Source organism: Ahaetulla prasina, chromosome 2 (genome assembly GCF_028640845.1).
Source record: "Ahaetulla prasina isolate Xishuangbanna chromosome 2, ASM2864084v1, whole genome shotgun sequence".
Taxonomy (NCBI): domain Eukaryota; kingdom Metazoa; phylum Chordata; class Lepidosauria; order Squamata; family Colubridae; genus Ahaetulla; species Ahaetulla prasina.
Window position 1 is genome coordinate 47,895,905 of NC_080540.1, and position 21,256 is coordinate 47,917,160.

At 43.3% G+C, this 21,256-nt stretch overlaps 1 protein-coding gene across 1 annotated transcript in view; it reads left to right on the forward strand.

Annotated features, from left to right (window-relative positions):
- Window positions 1-21,256, forward strand: part of CNTN6 (contactin 6) — a 199,193-nt gene that overhangs the window by 167,896 nt on the left and 10,041 nt on the right. Inside the window, 4 exon segments of the mRNA XM_058167816.1 lie at window positions 5,988-6,058; window positions 14,835-15,069; window positions 15,398-15,513; window positions 17,034-17,220. Of these exon segments, the coding sequence (XP_058023799.1) occupies window positions 5,988-6,058; window positions 14,835-15,069; window positions 15,398-15,513; window positions 17,034-17,220 (609 nt within the window).

Sequence of the window (21,256 nt, forward strand, 5' to 3'; positions counted from 1 at the left end):
GACAAAAAACCAGGAAGTCCCGCCTCCTATTTATAGTCTCTGCAGATGTCACTGCATGACAATTATGACTTGGCTTTGTCCCAACTCTTCTGCTGCTGCGCACGCCGGTCACGTCTACGTAATCTTGCATCACTCCAAAACTGTTCTTGGGGCATTGCCAAATCAGAAGGAGGCTCCAGAGAATCAGGCTTTGCCGGCCCCTCCTCCTCCCTTTGAGTGGGTGCCAGGGAGGGAAAGGGCTCAAGAGAAGCAGGGCTGGCCAGGTCTTCTCCCTCACTTTCTGAATCATCCGAGTCCAGGAGTCTGGGTCCAGGAACCTGGGTCACAACACTATCCTTCATCGCAGGGCCCTTCCCCCGGGGCTGACGATCGGGATGCGGTCGGGCTGGGTTCTGCTCATGGAAGGCCTGCACCAGGTCAGGGGCATGAACGTCGGAGGCATCTACCCAGGAGAAATCAGTCCCGTATCCCTTCCACGCGATCAAATATTGGAAACGACCCTTCAGCCAGCGGGAGTCTCGTACGCTGTGGACTTCGTATTCCTCCGATCCGTCCTCGGCGACAGTGACGGGTGCTGTTGGGCACCGAAGGGGACTCGGTGTGGCCTCAGGAACCAGAAGGGACCGGTGAAAAACGGGGTGGATCCGCATGGATCGTGGCAGGGTCAGTCGGTAGGCTACCGGGTTGATGACTGCCTCGACAGGGAACGGGCCGATGAATCGGTGGTCCAACTTCTTTACCGGGCGGTCGGACGGGAGGTGTTTGGTGGAGAGCCACACCCGGTCTCCAACTGCCAGCGGGGGCGTTGCCCGTCGGGAGCGGTCGGCGTACCGTTTGTAGTCCTCCTTTGCCCGATTCAGCTGCTGACGTACCAACTGTTGGACCGCATGCAATTCCATCAGGAAGGTCTGCGTTTCGGGAACAGGAGAGTCCGGTGGTGCCAGAGGGAAGAGCCGCGGATGGTACCCCACATTGGCAAAGAACGGGGTCATCTGAATAGAGGTGTGCTGAGAGTTGTTAAAAGCAAACTCCGCCAGGGACAGGTAGTCGGCCCAGTTGTCCTGTTGCTGGTTGATGAAGCAACGGAGATACTGTTCCAGTATACCGATGATCTTCTCTGTACCCCCGTCGGTCTCCAGATGGTGCGATGACGACAGACACACCTGCACCTCCAACGCGGCCATCAGGCTCTTCCAAAAGCGGGCTGTGAACTGAACTCCGCGGTCCGAAACCACCCTGTCCGGTAGACCATGGAGGCGGAAGATGTGCTGCAGAAAGAGACGGGCCGTTTTGCGGCTGTGGGCTGTCCGCGGCATGGGATGAAGTGTGCCATCTTGGTGAGCATGTCCACCACCACCAGCACCGTGGTGGACCCAGAGGACGGCGGCAGGTCTGTCAGGAAGTCCATAGAGATCGCCCCCCAGGGTCTGTCGGGTGTCGGCAAGGGCTGGAGGGGTCCGGGAGGGCCCCGTGGCGGTCTTGGCTTGCCGGCACGGCACGCAGGATGTCACGTAGGCATGTATATCATGCCGCACTGGGCCACCAAAAGGTCCGTGTCACCAGGTGGAGGGTCTTGAAGAACCCAAAATGTCCTGCTGCAGGGTTGTCGTGGCACTGGGTCATGACGAGGGCTCGGAGTGGTCCTGTGGGCACATATAATCGCCCCCGAAACTTGAGTAAGTCCTCCTCCAAGGTCCAAGGAGACGGGGCCCACCTCCGCTCTCCTTTGCTGCGACCAGGCGTCCTGGCGCTGGGCCTCGCACCTGGGCCCGCAAGTCCACTGGCTCCCGTGCTGCGGCCAAGGCTTCTGCCGGCAGCACTGTCCGTGGAGGAAGGGGGTCCTTGGCGCAGAGGTACTCTGGCTTGCGGGACAGGGCATCCGCCCTCCGGTTGTGACCGCTGGGAATGTAGGTCACGCGGAAGTTGAACCGGGCAAAAAACAACGACCAGCGGATCTGCCGCTGGTTCAACTTCCGAGCTGTGGTGAGGTGCTCGAGATTCCGATGGTCCGTTCGGACCTCCACCTGATGTCGGGCCCCCTCCAGATGGTGTCGCCAAGCCTCGAATGCAGCCTTGATAGCCAGCAACTCTTTTTCCCAGATAGTGTAGTTGCGCTCGGAAGGATTGAGTTTCCGGGAGTAGTAAGCGCAGGGAAAAAGTGTGCCGCCATTCGTCGGAGCCTGTAGCAGCACCGCTCCCAGAGCCACATTGGACGCGTCCGTTTCCACCACAAAAGGCCGGAGCGGGTCGGGATGCCTCAGGGCGGGTTCCATCATGGTGGATTTCATGAGGGCTGTGTATGCTTCTTGCTGCGGGGGACCCCACCAGAACGCAACCTTCTTCCTGAGGAGCTGGGTAAGTGGAGCCGTCAGTGTGGCGAAGCCTGGGATGAAGGTCCAGTAGTAGTTGGCGAAGCCCAGCAGGCGCTGAACATCCTTCACCCGACGAGGGGCTTCCCAGCTACACAAAGCTTCTACTTTACATGGGTCCATGGCTATGCCCTCGGGCGAGATGATATGCCCGAGGAATTCTATGGAAGTCCGGAAGAAGACGCATTTCTCCAGCTTCGCATTGAGTTGTTGCTCCATAGCGTTGCAGAACCAGACCGACGTGTCGAAGGTGGCTTTCCCTGGACCGGGAGTAAATCAGGATGTCGTTCAGGTAGATAACCACGAACCGATCCAACATGTCTCGGAACACGTCGTTCATGAAGTGCTGGAAAACGGCGGGAGCATTGGTCAACCCAAATGGCATGACAGTGTATTCGTAGTGTCCGTATCGGGTGCCGAATGCCATCTTCCATTCGTCTCCTTCTCGCATCCGCACCAGGTTGTAGGGCCCCCCGGAGATCGAGCTTGGTGAAGATCGTGGCCTCCCGCAACCTCTCCAGCAGCTCCGGGATGAGCGGCAGGGGGTAGCGATTCCACACTGTAATGGCGTTTAGCCGGCGGTAATCACAGCATAGGCGCAAGTCCCCTGTCTTCTTCTTCACAAAGAGGACCGGGGCCGAGAGAGGGGACTTTGAAGGCCGGATGAACCCTCGGGCCAGATTTTTGTCCAGGAAGTCCCTGAGGGCGGCCAACTCGGGCTCCGACATGGAATACAGGCGTCCCACAGGCAGTGGTGCGTTGGGCAGAAGGTCCACGGGGCAATCGTAGGGCCAATGCGGGGGTAGTCGGTCCGCCTCCTTCTCGCTGAACACGTCGGCGAAGTCCGTCAGCTCAGGAGGCAAGGTGATGGCAGCGGTGGGGACGTTCTGGCCGGCACAGGTGTGGCGGATGTGATCGACGCACTGCAGACTCGGGAAAGAGATGGCGTTCGCGACCAGGCCACCTGAGGATCGTGGGTCCGCCAGGCCAACCCAAGGACCAAGGAAAATGAAGGTCCGCCGTGACATAAAACTGGATCGCCTCATGGTCCCCAATAGCCAGGCGCAAAGGCTGGGTGGCAAATTTAATGGGGCCGGACACCAGTTCTCACCCATCAATTGTCTCTACCCGCATCGGAGGGTCCACGGAACCACGGGACCGCAAACTGGGTCACAAAGGCCTGGTCCATAAAGTTTGTTGTGGCCCTGAGTCCACCAGCGCATGCGCCTGGAGCCCGTCCGACTGGTTCCCCAACCATATCCGTGTGTCCAGAATCAGATGCCGAGGGGCCCAGAGTCTACTTCCGCAACGTCCAGTGGGGGCTTAGTACGTGCCCGACCTAGGGTTTCCCCGAGGTCGGGCCTGCTCCGTTTCCCGATTGGTCACGCTGTGATTCGGGGACCGGCGTGCGTGCCCCACTTCACTTTCTGGGGCAAGAAGCGGCGAAGTGGCCGGGCTCCCCACAGTACAGGCACAATTCCCCTTGGCGCCTCCGGTTCCGCTCCTGGGCTGTCAGGCGAGGTCTGGCCGCTCCCAACTCCATGGGCTCTTCCGCAGCGGTTACAAAACGTGGGGCGACCCTGGATGCTGGTGGTGCAGGAAGTGGGGGCGCAGATGTCAACGGCGGGTCCCGGGGGGTGCGACGGGACGGTCGCCATTGCAGATGGGCATCGAGGCGGAGACAAATGGGCACCAAGTTGTCGAGGGTCCGTGGCGCCTCCACGCGGACCAGCTCGTCTTGCAATTCCTCTGAGAGTCCCTCCTGGAATGCGTCCACCAGCACTGCATCATTCCAGTCAGAGTCCTGGCACAAAAGACGAAATTCGGCGATGTACTCCTGCAGGGGCGTTTCCCTTGACGGAGTTCCTTAAGGCGCCTGGTTGCCGTCAGCATTCGAACCGGGTCCTCATACATGGTGCGCAGGTGCTGCCAAAAACGCTGTTGGTCCACCAGCAGGGGGCTGTCCCGGAGCAAGAGGGGTGTGGCCCATCGAGCAGCCGAGCCGGAAAGAAGGTTAATCATGAAGGCCACCTTAGCCCGGTCGTCTGGGAAATCCTCTGGCCTCATAGCCATGTAGAGCTGGCACTGTCCCAAGAAGGTCGGGAACATCTCAGGCTGCCCAGAAAACTTATCCGGCACGGTTATCGGGCACTTGCGACGAGGAGGAGGAGTGGGAGGATGGGGGGGGGGGCTGCAGGCACATTCCTGGCAGCAAGTTGGCCTGCCAAGTGAGCCACTTGCTGCTGGAGCTGTTGATTAGCCGCTTGTAGCTGCTCTAACTGCTGCTGTACCTGCTGCTGATCCATCTTTGGTGGAAGATGTTTTAGTCAGGTCTCGGACAAAATGTTCTGTTTCCCTCCCCCTAATACTCCCAGCAAAGAGTCAGTCAGAGGCCTTCTTTTCTCCTTTTATTTACATAGATACATGTCCTGGCCACGTCTACCCACGGGCCTGCCAAGTTTCTGGAGATAACGAGGAAATTATAGATAAGGCCAGAATTACTCACGAATATATTCTTCCCTCCATTGAGACAGTTAGCTCGCGCCAATTCATTGCTTTGTCCAAGACAAAAAACCAGGAAGTCCCGCCTCCTATTTATAGTCTCTGCAGATGTCACTGCATGACAATTATGACTTGGCTTTGTCCCAACTCTTACGCTGCTGCGCGCCGATCACGCCTGCGTAATCTTGCATCACTCCAAAACTGTTCTTGGGGCTGTGCCAAATCAGAAGGAGGCTCCAGAGAATCAGGCTTTGCCGGCCCCTCCTCCTCCCTTTGAGTGGGTGCCAGGGAGGGAAAGGGCTCAAGAGAAGCAGGGCTGGCCAGGTCTTCTCCCTCACTTTCTGAATCATCCGAGTCCAGGAGTCCGGGTCCAGGAACCTGGGTCACAACATATATATATATATATATATATATATATATATATATATATATATATATATATATATATATATATATATATATATATATATATATATATATATATATATGTCTTTAGTTGTTCAGGTTTTCTCCGTGTAAAATTGGAAGTGTCTTGGCGGCGTTTCGAAGTCTCATTCGTCATCTTCAGGCTTCAGCCGTGCTTCTGGGAGCAATGTGTGATCGCAGCTGTTTCTTCCTTTAACTGCAGTTAAAGGAAGAAACAGCTGCGATCACACACTGCTCAGAACAAGCGAAGGCTGAAGATGACGAATGAGACTTCAAACATCGCCAAGACACTTCCAATTTTACACGGAGAAACCCGAACAACCAAAGACCTATATACAAACACCCGTGGGTCTTTGGTTATTGGGTTTTCTCCACGTAAAATTGGAAGTGTCTTGGCGGCGTTTCGAAGTCTCATTCGTCATCTTCAGGCTTCAGCCGTGCTTCTGGGAGCAAAGCACGAAGCTGAAGCCTGAAGATGACGAGTGAGACTTCGTCAAACATCGCCAAGACACTTCCAATTTTATGGGAGAAAACCCGAACAACCAAAGACATATATATATATATATATATATATATATATATATATATATATATATATATATATATATATATATATATATGTATATATATGTATGTATGTATGTATGTATGTATATCTGTTGTGTATGTGTGTTTTTCTCTCTGTGTTAGTTCCCACAGTGGCACCCACAAATGTGAGCGGGGGTGGAGGAAGCCGGTCTGAACTTGGCATCATGTGGGAGGTAATTTGTAAATCAGTCTCAAGCCTTCAATATAATGAGTGGAACATATAAGACAGCTCTAACAAAATCACTTTGTTGTGCTATTGTTAGCAATTTAGAGAAGTAAACTGAGAGAAATGTTGTAAAGATATTTGGAAGTCATCTATAGCCCTCTTATCATTACTATGCAGAAAATAGCTTAACATCCCAGTCTGAGTGTTTAATGCACGAAACACTTTGCACAGTTTTAGTTGCTTCTGGGCCCTTCCACCCTTGTTATTTTGGAATATAATGCTGGTAATTTGTATCATGTCATACATAAAAAAAAGAATAAGGCCTTTCAATATCAAATATCATTATATGAATGTTTAGATGGCAAATAGAGATTCATGCATAAGACTTCAACCTAAGTTTATTTGCTAGTATGTTCCAATGAAATCAACATTTATTTCTAGCTATCTGTGACTTCAGAGAATTGTAAAGAAACATGCCAGCAAGGATATTTCCATGCTTAAGAACTGATGTAATATTTTTTTCTTTCACATATGCTGATTAGATTCCTATTTAGATTTGTTATGTCTCACTGCTAATGGGACAATGTTCCGTAGAACATCTGAAAATTGAAAAAAGAAAGCTTAGGAGGACTGCCTAGGGAACATGTCATCCACATCTCCATGTTTTAATACAGGGTTATCAAACTCACGTCGTCAGGGCGGGGTCACATGATGTATCAGGACTTTTTTTCCTTTTGCTAAACTGTGCGTGGGCGTGGCCAGCGGGTGACACATCCAGCCCATGGGCCGGGAGTTGGACAGCCCTGCTTTAATATCTCACTGGTGACTCTTACCTGTCAAAGTTAAATCAGCAACTCTCTTGCATTATGGCAAGTATGGCCTACTTTCCAGCAAATAGGAATAATTATCTCTGCAACTCCATACTGGATGTTCTCTATAGAATCTATGAAGTTTCATTTTCAAGCTTGCTTTTAAATAGCATGACCAGTTGAATACTTAGTATTTGTACATACGTTGTTGTATAATGCTGCTGCTCTCTTGAAATGTCCCAATTTTATTAAACTATAATGCTTTTGGTGTATTTGTCTTTAAATATCAACCAAGAATAGAACTGGGGGACTTACCAACATTCATCTATCTGCTTCCTTTTCACTTCTACTGTAGCCATTCCATAGTAAAGCATTTTAGGGAAAAATTGTTTCAGGCTTCTATGGGACTTCATTTTTATATCAAAAACACGACTTCACAACTAACAACAACAAATCAATCACAATCAAATAAACATATTACAGTGCCATAGATCTTTCAACTGTGGTCTTCCTGGATGAAGCTGCTAGGAATTACATTCTAGCAATAGTTTGGGACCAACAGTTCCTTGTCCCAAACTACTATAATTAAATATGTAATTATGAGCAACAACAATTGAAATATCCACATATTATTTTCTCATTTAGTTTAAGCTTCATTCTTTTGTTTGATTTTACCCCTGGGTTAAGTATATTTCTTAGGGTAGGAAACTGATGTTTTGCAGGATGGATAATAATATAAACATAGAAATAAGAGTGAAAAATAATGTTGATTAGACAAGAACGAATATACTGAGAATGAATTTTAGTAAGATGAAAGTGCTGATGGATTTTGAGCTCATCAGATTTTGAGCTCATCAGATTTTGAGCTGATGGATTTTGAGCTCATCAGATTTTGAGCTCATCAGATTTTGAGCTCATCAGATTTTGAGCTGATGGATTTTGAGCTGATGGATTTTGAGCTGATGGATTTTGAGCTCATCAGATTTTGAGCTCATCAGATTTTGAGCTCATCAGATTTTGAGCTCATCAGATTTTGAGCTCATCAGATTTTGAGCTGATGGATTTTGAGCTCATCAGATTTTGAGCTGATGGATTTTGAGCTCATCAGATTTTGAGCTGATGGATTTTGAGCTGATGGATTTTGAGCTCATCAGATTTTGAGCTGATGGATTTTGAGCTCATCAGATTTTGAGCTGATGGATTTTGAGCTCATCAGATTTTGAGCTGATGGATTTTGAGCTCATCAGATTTTGAGCTCATCAGATTTTGAGCTCATCAGATTTTGAGCTGATGGATTTTGAGCTCATCAGATTTTGAGCTCATCAGATTTTGAGCTCATCAGATTTTGAGCTGATGGATTTTGAGCTCATCAGATTTTGAGCTCATCAGATTTTGAGCTGATGGATTTTGAGCTGATGGATTTTGAGCTCATCAGATTTTGAGCTCATCAGATTTTGAGCTCATCAGATTTTGAGCTGATGGATTTTGAGCTCATCAGATTTTGAGCTGATGGATTTTGAGCTCATCAGATTTTGAGCTCATCAGATTTTGAGCTGATGGATTTTGAGCTCATCAGATTTTGAGCTGATGGATTTTGAGCTGATGGATTTTGAGCTGATGGATTTTGAGCTCATCAGATTTTGAGCTGATGGATTTTGAGCTGATGGATTTTGAGCTGATGGATTTTGAGCTGATGGATTTTGAGCTGATGGATTTTGAGCTGATGGATTTTGAGCTGATGGATTTTGAGCTCATCAGATTTTGAGCTCATCAGATTTTGAGCTCATCAGATTTTGAGCTCATCAGATTTTGAGCTCATCAGATTTTGAGCTCATCAGATTTTGAGCTCATCAGATTTTGAGCTCATCAGATTTTGAGCTCATCAGATTTTGAGCTCATCAGATTTTGAGCTGATGGATTTTGAGCTGATGGATTTTGAGCTGATGGATTTTGAGCTCATCAGATTTTGAGCTCATCAGATTTTGAGCTCATCAGATTTTGAGCTCATCAGATTTTGAGCTCATCAGATTTTGAGCTGATGGATTTTGAGCTCATCAGATTTTGAGCTCATCAGATTTTGAGCTGATGGATTTTGAGCTGATGGATTTTGAGCTCATCAGATTTTGAGCTGATGGATTTTGAGCTGATGGATTTTGAGCTGATGGATTTTGAGCTGATGGATTTTGAGCTGATGGATTTTGAGCTGATGGATTTTGAGCTGATGGATTCAGGAATAATAATAATATAAACATAGAAATAAGAGTGAAAAGTAATGTTGATTAGACAAGAACGAATATACTGAGAATGAATTTTAGTAAGATGAAAGTGCTGATGGATTTTGAGCTCATCAGATTTTGAGCTGATGGATTCAGGAATAAGCTAAATTTTACATAAAATATTATATATGTGTATGTGTGTGTGTGTGTGTGTGTGTGTGTGTGTGTGTATAAACACACGCGCACACACACATGCATGCACACACACGCACACATACCTTAAATTGTATATATTCCACACACACACCATTTTTTAAGTCTAAAAGAAAACCAGACACAAGAAACACATTTTTCCCATTGCCTTCAAATGTTTAGAAATTTCTTATTTGTACTGCCAAAACAATTAAAACCCTTTTTTTAATAAATGTCATAAGGTCAATTTCCTCAATGCTATTATGATTATGTGCCACTCTGTTGTGGTCAATTAGTAGCAAAAACACAGATAGATTTTCTCTGGAGTGATCTGTCCCAGTGGTGAAATCCAATATTTTTTATTACCGGTTCTGTGGTAATGGCTTGGTGGGCGTGGTGTGGCTTGGTGGGCATGGCTTGGTGGGCATGGCAAGGGAAGGATACTGCAAAATCTCCATTCCCATCCCACTCCTGGGGGAAGGATACTGCAAAATTTCCATTCCCACCCCACACTGGGGCCAGAAAGGTGGTATTTGCCAGTTCTCCGAACTGCTCAAAATTTCCTCTACCGGTTCTCCAGAACATGTCAGAACCTGCTGGATTTCACACTTGATCTATCCCCTATCTGGTCCTTCACATTTTCCAAAACTACATCCCTTGTTTTTTCCCCGAAGGCCATCACTCTACTAAACAAATAATTCCCTCAACAATGTCAAACTATTTACTAAATCTACACTACTATTAATCTTCTCATCGTTTTCATCACCAATCTCTTTCCACTTATGACTGTATGACTGTAACTTTTTGTTGCTATCACTAAGGGTTAACTTGCAACCTATGACCATCATTTGTGTTGTAAATGTTGTACCTTTGATGAAGGTTTTTTTTTCTTTTCTTTTATGTACACTGAGAGCATATGCACCAAAACAAATTCCTTGTGTATCCAATCACACTTGGCCAATAAATAATAATTATTCTTCTTCTTCTTCTTCTTCTTCTTCTTCTTCTTCTTCTTCTTCTTCTTCTTCTTCTTCTTCTTCTTCTTCTTCTTCTTCTTCTTCTTCTTCTTCTTCTTCTTCTTCTTCTTCAGTTTCTCCATCTTGCTGCTGGTCATCCTTTTCTTCTTTTTCCTTTCACCTTTCCCAACATTACAGATTTCTCAGCAGAGCTAGGTCTTCATTTAAGGGCAACTTTGCAGAGGATTAAATTCCGCTAAAACTTGATTGACAGAAAATTTTGTTTCATTACTATACATCCTTTCTATTCACTGCAAAGAACATTCCAGTTTAAAAACCAGTCAGACTGAATGAAGTGCAGACATCTAAAGAACTAGGAAAAATATTTTTCCACAAACACAACAGAAAGTAGATGTGTTTATTGGCATTGGTTACTCTGGTGTACTGTTTCTTACTCGTGTCAACATTCAGATGTGTGGACTTCAACTCGCAGAATTCCACAACCAGTATAGGGGATGATGGGCAATACTGAGAGTGGCTGGAGAATTCTGGGAGATGGTGTCCACACATCTGAATGTTGCTAAGGATGAGAAACTCTGCTCTGGTGGATAATCTTTCAACAGAACCTGATATAGGGAATATTTATTTATTTACAATTATATACCTGCCCATCTTATACCAAACTCTTGGGCGATTCCTAAGTATGTCATTGCATACCTACTTGTCCATTTGGCAGCATTCAACAATATGATGTTTCTGTGGGCCATATGCAAAGAATTAGCTGATCTTTTTTTTAATTAAGTTTTATTTTATTTTTTTCTTTCACACACAGATACATATTTTACAGACAGAGTATTGACCATTTCATATCTTATACAACTTATCATATCCAATTTCGTTTTACATAGTTACCATTTTTGCCAAAATATTCTTTTTCCATAATTTTTTTTCTTATCTTAATATTTCTATACTTATTATATAAACAGCATCACCCTCCGCCCTCAAATCCTAGTTTCTTAACGTTATTTCAATTAGTTATCTTGCCTTATCCATTGTTAATCATATATATTCCCTTTTAACTTTCATATTAATTCATTCTTCATCTTAATAAAGTTGCACATTCTCAGGGTTGCCTTTCTACCATCATCACCCTTGTTTTACAACAATTCTCCTCCTCCTCAGAATTAGCCAATCTTGTTTGCTCATCCTGGTAGGATGTTCGAGGTTTCCACCTATGTAAGCTAAGAAGAGTAGATTTCCAAAATAATGTTTTTTCTATCTATCCTTTTTTCTGATATTTATCTTGTGGGATAGCCTCACTTCAAGTTGGCACCCAGTTGGCACCCAGGTTGGAATTTTGCTGAAAGACTATGAAGACATCTTAACCATAGCCCTTATTTACTGTGGACATGACTTTGATTTGGTGCCTGAGGATGCATATTGTTATACGATAGATCCGTGGTGGCGCAGTGATTAGAATTCAGTATTGCAGGCTAATTCTGCCAGTTGCGTGCAGTTTGATTCTCACCAGCTCTAAGTTGACACAGATTTCCACCCTTCCAATCTCAGTAAAATTGTTGGGGGGCATATGGGGACTCTGTTTAGAGAGGGTTATAAAGCACTGTGAAGCAATATATAAGTCAAAGTGCTATTGCTATTGCTATTATAGATTTTGGTTTTTCTAGATTCTTGTGCTTTGCTTTGTTTTTAACTGTAATCTAAACATCTGAGGGTTGCTGTAGGTTTTGTGATATAATAAATAAAAGGAGAACTAAGAATATACAAGTGGTATGCATGTGTGAAATAAGTCTGTGAATTATACACACCCACTGAGGACACATTTATTTTACTTTGTTTTATTTATTTTATAACTTATAGCTCTGGCATTAGTCCAATGTAACATTTCAGATGTATTATTTTAAGAAACAGCTGCATGACACCCATCTTTCTGGGAAAAATAATGTTCCTCTGTGACAAGGAACATACAAAGTGTGCTAGTCTTTTATTCCTATTGACTTGACAGCTGACAGTTGCATTCTGTGTGTAATGCCAGGAAAACGGAAAGGAAAACTCGGAACAAAATGGGTATTTTGATTCATTAGAAAGGAAATAGATAAATGGTGTGAAGGGAAATGTGTGTGTGTGTGTGTGTGTGTGTGTGTGTATAAAATTTATTTCTTCTTACCTTATAATCATTTTCATATGTTTTAATGTAAATTTCATATAAACTTTAGGCCCAAAATTAAGGGCACATTATAAATATTGGTTTTTAAAATGCATCCACCGTCATACATTGTAGTAATCTTTCATAATCTCTCTCTTCTTTATACCAGAAAGAAGAAGAAAGATAACATAGACAACATTTGAATCCCCCAGATGCTTCAAATTAATTTGCATTTGACATGAAGCTTTTTCTTCTAGGAATTAGCTAACACAACAGAACACCATAATCCTGCTTTACTATGATGAATGAAATAGCTAGCTGATGAATTCTGAGATTAAAGAAGCATCAGAAATAATTTAAATTATATAAACAATGCCCATTCTCTCTCTCTCTCTCTCTCACACACACACACATACATACACACACACACACACACACACAGATACTTCTGGTCATCTATCATGTACCAGTTAATATTTCAAGTTAAAAAACTAAAATAAGCAATCCAATAAATTATGGATATAAATAAACTAAATATTGGTAGTGTATAACTTTTTTATCCCTTAAGACTCAGACAAGAGTAAACAGCAGTATTCATAATTAGATAAAGATAAAGGTTCCCCTCACACATATGTGCTAGACGTTCCCAACTCTAGGGGGTGGTGCTCATCACTGTTTCAAAGCCGAAGAGTCAGCGCTGTCCGAAGACGTCTCCGTGGTCATGTGGCCGGCATGACTAAACGCCAAAGGCACATGGAACGCTGTTACCTTCCCACCTTCCCTATTTTTCTACTTGCATTTTTTACATGCTTTCAAACTGCTAGGTTGGCAGAAGCTCACCCTGTTACGTGGCACTAGGGATTTGAACCGCTGAACTGCTGACTGTTCGATCAACAAGCTCAGTGCCTTAGCCACTGAGCCAATGCGTCCCTAATTCATAATTACTTAGATGCTAATAGTCACAGAAAGCAGCAGAAACTAACTGACCCTGAATGATCTCAAACAACAAAAACAAAAAAACTAAGCAGATTGAGATCTGGACTAGTATCAATTTGAAATCTATCACCCACGCACTTCTCATAAACTAAACATTTTAGATGAGTCCATCGAGGATTTAATTTTATATGGTACAGAAGTGTGTTCATGCAGCATTTTTAATTTTCCATTGTAAGATTTCAAAGCTACAGTAAACACTTAAGATGGCAAATTGCGTCAAACAGATAGGAGAGAAGCATCAATCTGAATCTTTAATCATAGTTTTGAGTTTAAAAGTTAAAATTCTTGAAAAGTTGATTTTTTTAGTTAAGACTGACTTTAATTTTTAAATCAAGTCTTCTGTGCTGTTAGAAGATTGAATGGAACTAAGAAAGTTGTTGGGAATCAGGATGCTTGTTGATGATGGAATAAAGCAAGCCAGGGTAATGATGCAGAAAACAGATAATAAGGTATACACTTTCATTTTGGCAAGTAATATGGAAAAGGATTATTTCTTTCTAAAATACAATGTATATAGGTAGATCTTAATGACCAAAGATCACTTAAAGGCACTTAAAGATCAAAGTGCCTAGACAGGGTCTGGTTGACTAGGTGAAGGTAAAGATTCCCCTCGCACATACGTGCTAGTCGTTGCCGACTCTAGGGGGCGGTGCTCATCTCCGTTTCAAAGCCAAAGAGCCAGCGCTGTCCGAAGATGTCTCCATGGTCATGTGGCCGGCATGACTCAATGCCAAAGGTACACGGAACACTGTTACCTTCCCACCAAAGGTGGTCCCTATTTTTTCTACTTGCATTTTTACGTGCTTTCGAAACTGCTAGGTTGGCAGAAGCTGGGACAAGTAACGGGAGCTCACCCCATTACATGGCAGCACTAGGGATTCGAACCGCTGAGCTGCCGACCTTTCGATCAACAAGCTCAACGTCCTAGCCCCTGAGCCACCGTGTCCCTGGTTGACTACCTTGTTGCTAATTTAGAGTTGAGGATGTTTTTTTTTTCCTAATCTATGTAAGGTAATTAGTTATTTGGGACTACTGATACAATTTTCTATCTCTAATATTATCCTTTGTCAATCTATTATCAGCTCTCTCAGTCAGTTTGGCTGGGATTCCTGTCATCACTCTTATGTAGTATTTTAATAAAGAAACCCTGTTTCAGTTCTTAATTGTTTTGGTTCATGTTAGAGAATGTTGCTATAATTTTCCCCATTGACCCTTCTCTCTCTCTTTTGTTAAAGTATATAATTTTAATGGTGCTGTTTAGGTCTTTTGTCTCTAAATTGATTGTCTCAATAGATTTTTCTTTTAATTGTTACTTTCAATACAATGTTGACTGGTGAAACAAACATTTTCTCTTCAAGGCCCAGCCAACTAAGTCAATACACCTAAAATATTTGATGGGATAAAGAGAGCAGGTACACTGGTTAGAAGTGATTTATTATACTTCTTGCAGTCCATTCCTGAAGAACTACAAAATGGGGAAGGATTTGGATACCATATTATGTTTCGGCCTCTTGGCTCCTTCAGCTGGACTAAAGCAGTGGTGACTTCAGTGGAGGCATCGAAATATATCTACAGAAATGAAAACATCCCATCATTATTTCCCTTTGAAGTAAAAGTGGGTGTCTTTAATCATGAAGGAATAGGCACCCTGAGCCCAGTATTTCTTGTGTATTCCGGAGAGGACAGTAAGTAAAGTAGTATAAATCTCATATTTCTTATCTATTTCTGTCATATGAAACAGAATTTGTAAACCCGTCTGAAATGCTCCCAATAATACAGCTGATGCAATATGCGCATGATGCAGTGGTTTAATGCTCAATACACAGGAAGTCTCTAAATTAAGTCATAAATCTTAAGGATGATATTATAAATCTTATTATTTCAGGATATCTATGATGAAGTTTTTCGTCTATCTTTCAGTTTAACAACTATGCAACTAGGTTCCAAATATTTTAGGAACAGTCTGCTAAAACATTAAATAACAAGGTTTGCTATGCCTCTGCTTTTTCCCAGAGCCTCAGATAGCACCAACTGGCATTTCGGTAGAAAGCTTCTCATCTTTTGAAATGGAAGTCTCTTGGAACCCTCTTGTATGGACCAGACATACTGGAAGGATTCTTGGCTATGAGGTGTTGTTGAAAACCTATTAAATATTCTCAGCCAAAATATATGCTTCCCATCTGTACCCATCTGCTGTTTTCTCTAAAATAACCTTGTCTGATCACTAATTTCACATGTGTCTTTGTTCTTGCTCTAGTCTGCTATTTCACCATATGGGTTTTCACTTTTGACAACTGATCCTTTCTTCAGCTTAAGTAGTTTCATCTCATTATTTTGTTACTTGTTATAGGTAGAATACTATATATAGGGGGGGAATGTATTGGTTTCTTGCATAAGATAAAGGTAAAGGTTCACCTCACACATATGTGCTAGTCATTCCTCTAGGGGCAGTGCTCATCTCTGTTTCAAAGTCGAAGAGCCAGTGCTGTCCGAAGACGTTTCTGTGGTCATGTGGCTGGCATGACTAAATGCAAAAGGTGCATGGAACGCTGTTACCTTCCCACCAAAGGTGGTCCCTATTTTTCTACTTGCATTTTTTATGTGCTTTCGAACTGCTAGGTTGGCAGAAGCTGGGACAAGTAACAGGAGCTCACCCTGTAATGTGGTACTAGGGATTCGAACCGCTGAACTGCCAACCTTTCGATCAACAAGCTCAGCATCTTAGCCACTGAGCCACCATGCCCCTTTCATACCTTTCATGGTTTCTTGCATGCCAAAAAGCAAAAACCAAAGGCTGGACATTTACATAGATCATACGTAGAATGTTGATTAAAGATAATGTGAATATGCCCATACTAAATTCATGGATGAATCACTGTACAACTGATTAAAGAGGAAAAATAACAAGGCTGCAAATGTAGGTAGCATTCAACATGTGAAAACATTACAGTCCTATTCCTTGAAATATAGCAGAGTACAATATGCCATATATGCCAAGATTATAACTGTTAGCTTAACAAGTTGACCCTGTACTTAACAGGGGAAGGAGGACAGATAAGGAAGTAGTAACTACAGCTCTGAATCTGTTACATCTCACTAAAGGCATAATTTCTGTAGATACCTATAAAGCTATAAAGAATGATTTTCTGTTATTTTCCTCAGCCACAGTGAGCTGCTATTTCAGGGTCAAGAAGCCAGGTGAAACCTCAGTTGTATTTTGAGATCTTCTTATGTCTGTGAGAATTTTTTTTTTTCCTAATCTTTATTTTTAGTTCTTCAAAAGTTGGTGTTCTGCCAACTTGGCTGCTACCTCCTACTTTGTGTGAGTAATCCACACTTGGAAAATGATTTTGTTGTTAGAATAGCTAATGTAGTTCATAGATTATCAACTAGTCCTCATCAAGCATTTGTTAGAACTCAGAAAATGTCTAAGTCAGTAGCTATTTAATTATAACTGCCTAGAAAAAGACAATTTCACATTTGGAGATCTAAAAAAGGAAAAAAGGAAGTAGTGTGCTTACATATAATTTATATTTAATATGTGCCATATGCTTTTATAAAATTATTTGTTCCTTCTGAAACTTTATTTTTGTCAACTTTGTTGTCATAATTGAGGGAGAAAAATTCTATCTTTGTTATTAAACTTTAGGTCTTATATTGGATGGATGATTCCAAAGACTCGACAACTGGGAAAATAAGAGTCAATGGCAATGTAACAGCAAAGAACATTACCAGTCTTAAGGCCAATACCATGTACTTTGCCACAGTGAGGGCTTACAACACAGCTGGAACTCGTCCATCCAGTGCTCTGGTAAATGTAACTACAAAAAAACCACGTGAGTATCTTCAATTACTAATGAATGAAAAGCACAAGTGCATTTGACTCACAATAAATGCAGAGCCTTGCCATGTAATATAACAACAACCAAAACATTATTTGAAAAGCAAGCTGTAACACGGATTCCTAATTACCATAAATGATTAAAATCAAAAATAGTTTCTTTTCTTCCAGATAATGGTTGTAGTTCATGAATTATCAAATATATTTTGTGTTGGTCAATTATTTTTGAAGGAAACCTTCCTATCTGTTCTATTCATCTGTGTCTTGGGCATCTATTTCCTGAGCATAAGTTTACAATAGGGCAGTATAGCAAGGGGAGTAAATGTGTGTCCCTGGGAAAGGGCAAATTATGAAACTAACAGTGTAACATCATGATGCAAGCTCCACCCATTTTTATATTTATATTATGTTGCACAGAAGAGAGAGAGAGAGATAAAGAGAGAGAGATAAAGAAAGAGAGAGAAAGAGAGAGAAAGAGAGAAAGAGATAGAGATAAAGGGAGAGACAGAGATAAAGAAAGAAAGGGACATGCTGAGGAATTTGGAAGGTATCTGCACGATAAAATCACTCAAATCCGGGACAGGCTGGATGCAGATTGGGTGGATCCAGGTGGGATGATGCAGGCACGTCTTGAGAACATTGTTTGGGCTGAGTTTGACTCTGTGACTCCCGAAGACATGGACAGGATACTGGGAAGGTTGAATGCCACCACATGTTTATTGGACCCGTGTCCTCCTGGCTGGTACTGGCCACTCAGGAGGTTACACGAGGCTGGCTCCAGGGAATTACCAGTGCTTCTTTGATGGAGGCAGTCTTCCCAGCTGCCTTGAAAGAGGCGGTGGTGAGGCCCCTCCTTAAGAAGCCTTCCCTGGACCCGGCTATTTTGGCTAATTATCGTCCCGTCTCCAACCTCCGCATTTAGCTCTCTGCCGCAGGGGTCGATTCTCTCGCCTCTCCTGTTCAACATCTATATGAAGCTGCTGGGGGAGATCATTCGTGGCTTCGGGGTGAGTTGTCAGCTGTACGCTGACAATACTCAGCTGTACATTTCCACCCCGAACCACCCCAACGAAGCCATCAATGTGATGACTCAGTGTCTTGAGGCCGTTCGGGTCTGGATGGGGACGAACAGACTCCGACTCAACCCATCCAAGACGGAGTGGTTGTGGATACCAGCGTCCCAGCATAGTCAGCTAATCCCATTGCTGACTGTGGGGGGCAAATCGTTAGCCCCCAGGGAATCGGTGCGCAATTTAGCCGTTTTCCTGGACACACGGCTGTCTTTAGAAGACCATTTGATGGCCGTCGCCAGGGGAGCTTTTCATCAGGTTCGCCTGATTCGCCAATTGCGCCCTTTCCTGGACCGGGACTCATTATGCACAGTCACTCATGCCCTCATTACTTCCCGTCTGGATTACTGCAATGTTCTCTACATGGGGCTCCCCTTGAAGAGCACCCGGAGACTCCAACTGGTACAGAATGCGGCCACGCGGGGGATTGAGGGAGCACCTCGTAGCTCCCATGTAACACCTCTCCTGCGCAGCCTACATTGGTTGCCGGTGGTCTTCCGGGTGCACTTCAAGGTGCTGGTTATCACCTTTAAAGCACTCCATGGCATGGGACCGGGATACTTACGGGACCGCCTGCTGCCGCCAGTTACCTCCCATCGTCCGGTGCATCCAGTCCGCTCTCACAGGGAGGGCCTCCTTAGGGTGCCATCGGCCAACCAATGTCAGTGGTGGCCCCCAGGGGAAGAGCATTCTCTGTGGGGGCTCCGGCCTTGTGGAACGATCTGCCGGTGGGACTCCGTCTTCTCCCTGATCTTTGGACCTTTAAGCGCGAGCTCAAGACCTTCTTTTTTCACCAAGCGGGGCTGGCCTGATTGATTTTAATACTGTGGGTTTTTTAGTGGGCTTTTAAATAGGGATTTTATTCTATTTTGTAATTTTCTTACTCAATATTTTTAACATACAGCGATCAAATTAGATTTTTAAACTGGATATTGTATTTTAAAATTTTTTGCATTATTGTTGTTTTATTTGCTGTACACCGCCCTGAGTCTTCGGAGAAGGGCGGTATAAAAATTTGAAAAATAAATAGATAAATAAATAAAGATTAAGAGAGAGAGAGAGATAAAGAGAGAGAGGGTAGAGTCTGCATCATAAAGCTTATTTCTTCATTGTGACCAAGACCATTAGATTCTGCAAATGCCTTAGTTGCACATTTTCTAATTCACCTAAAACAAAATAAATCAACATCTTAGTGTTTATATTCACACTTAGTTCCATATCCTGTATAATTTGGGAATAGAAATAACAATTGTAAATAAACGCTTTTTCAAAAAAAAAAAAAAAAAGAAAATAGTCATTTTGCCATATTGAAGGCTTGATCACATTTACAGCTGGAACTTTTTTTTAGCAACCTTGAGTTTAAAAGTGTGTTTCCAACATTTGAAATTTCAGCATCTAACAATAATAAGAAAAAGAAAAAGAAGCAGAGCTTTGGCCTTTGGGCATGCACTTATTTTATTATTGATAAACGGGAGAAAATGACTGTTGCTATTTCATTATAAGCAAGTATAAGAAATTCACCATCTATGAAGGAATTAGGTGAGCTTAAATGCATTCATTTCAGCTGGCTTTGGGGCATTATTTGCCAGATTCTTTTAAAGCATTAATGAATTCATATTGGTTTTCACTGGCATAACATAACATAACAAAATCTCCATGTTTTACCTTGGATAGGGTAGCACTTCCTCATTCAAGATTGGTACAAATTATGGAGTTTTTTCTTTTTTCCCCTGAACTCAAGAGCTCTGCTTGATAAGCAGCTATCAACTATGGCCAGGAACACCTTCGCACCGGTTTCATCTGGTGTACCCTTTCCTGGATCAGAGGGCTATTTAGACAGGCAGTCATTCATGCCACGATTATTTCAAGGTTTGACTCCTACCACATACTGTACATAGGGCTGCCCTTGAAGACAATTGAGAAGATTCAACAGGTCCAGAATGCAGCCTTATACCAGTGATGAAGATGCTTTGATATGCTCATTGCTTATCTGTTTGCTTCTGGGTGTGGTTCAATAGCAACATCAATAGCACTTAGACTTACATACTGCTTTACAGTGCAGAGTCAGAGAGTCAGAGTCAATATGCAGAGTGCAGTGTGTGCAGAGTACAGTGCAGAGTCAGAGTCAATATGCAGAGTCAGCATATTGCCTCCAACAATCTGGGTCCTCATTTGACTCACCTCGGAAGGATGGAAGGCTGAATCAACCTTGAGCCTGGTGGGATTCGAACTGCCAAATTGTAGGCAGGCAGCAGAAGTAGCCTGCAGTACTGCACTCTAACCACTGTGCCACTGAGGCTCTAGATTCAAGATGTTGTTTGTTGCCTATAAAACCATACGTAGGTTACCTGAGTGACCACCTGTCTCCAATAGTACTTGCTTGGCCACTTAGCTCTTATGGGATTGGTATGCTGAAAATTCTTTCTATTAAGCAATCTCATCTTTTGAGACCCCAGAAATGTGTCTTTTCTGCAACACTGTCTACCCTCTGCAGTGAGATTCTCCCTGCAATTGAAATATACCCTCACTCTACTGGTGTTTTGAGTAGCCCTGAAGAGATGGCTTTTTACCAGTCCTTTGGTGAAGATGATTGATGATCCCTTTACTTCTTTATTCCCAACTGGGTTTGTCTTCTCTGCTATCTTTGTTTCTTTTGTTCTTTGTTTTTGTGTTTGTGTGTTTCTTCATTCCCAAATGTTTTAAATAATTTGTAGAGTGGCGAAAATCACTGGGAGTTGGGCAGAAAATCTATTATTTTAATTCATTGAAAAATATGAAATCATAGCTGCCAGTTCTCTAGCTGAGGGGTCACCAACCTTTCGGACCTCAGGGACCACTAAATTAATAATTTTAAATTCCGCAGACCACTAATATGAATTTTTAAAAAAGATAAATTGTATTTAGTGCAATATAAAAAATACAAATACTTTTTCTGTGGACCACCAAAATTTTCTCGTGGAC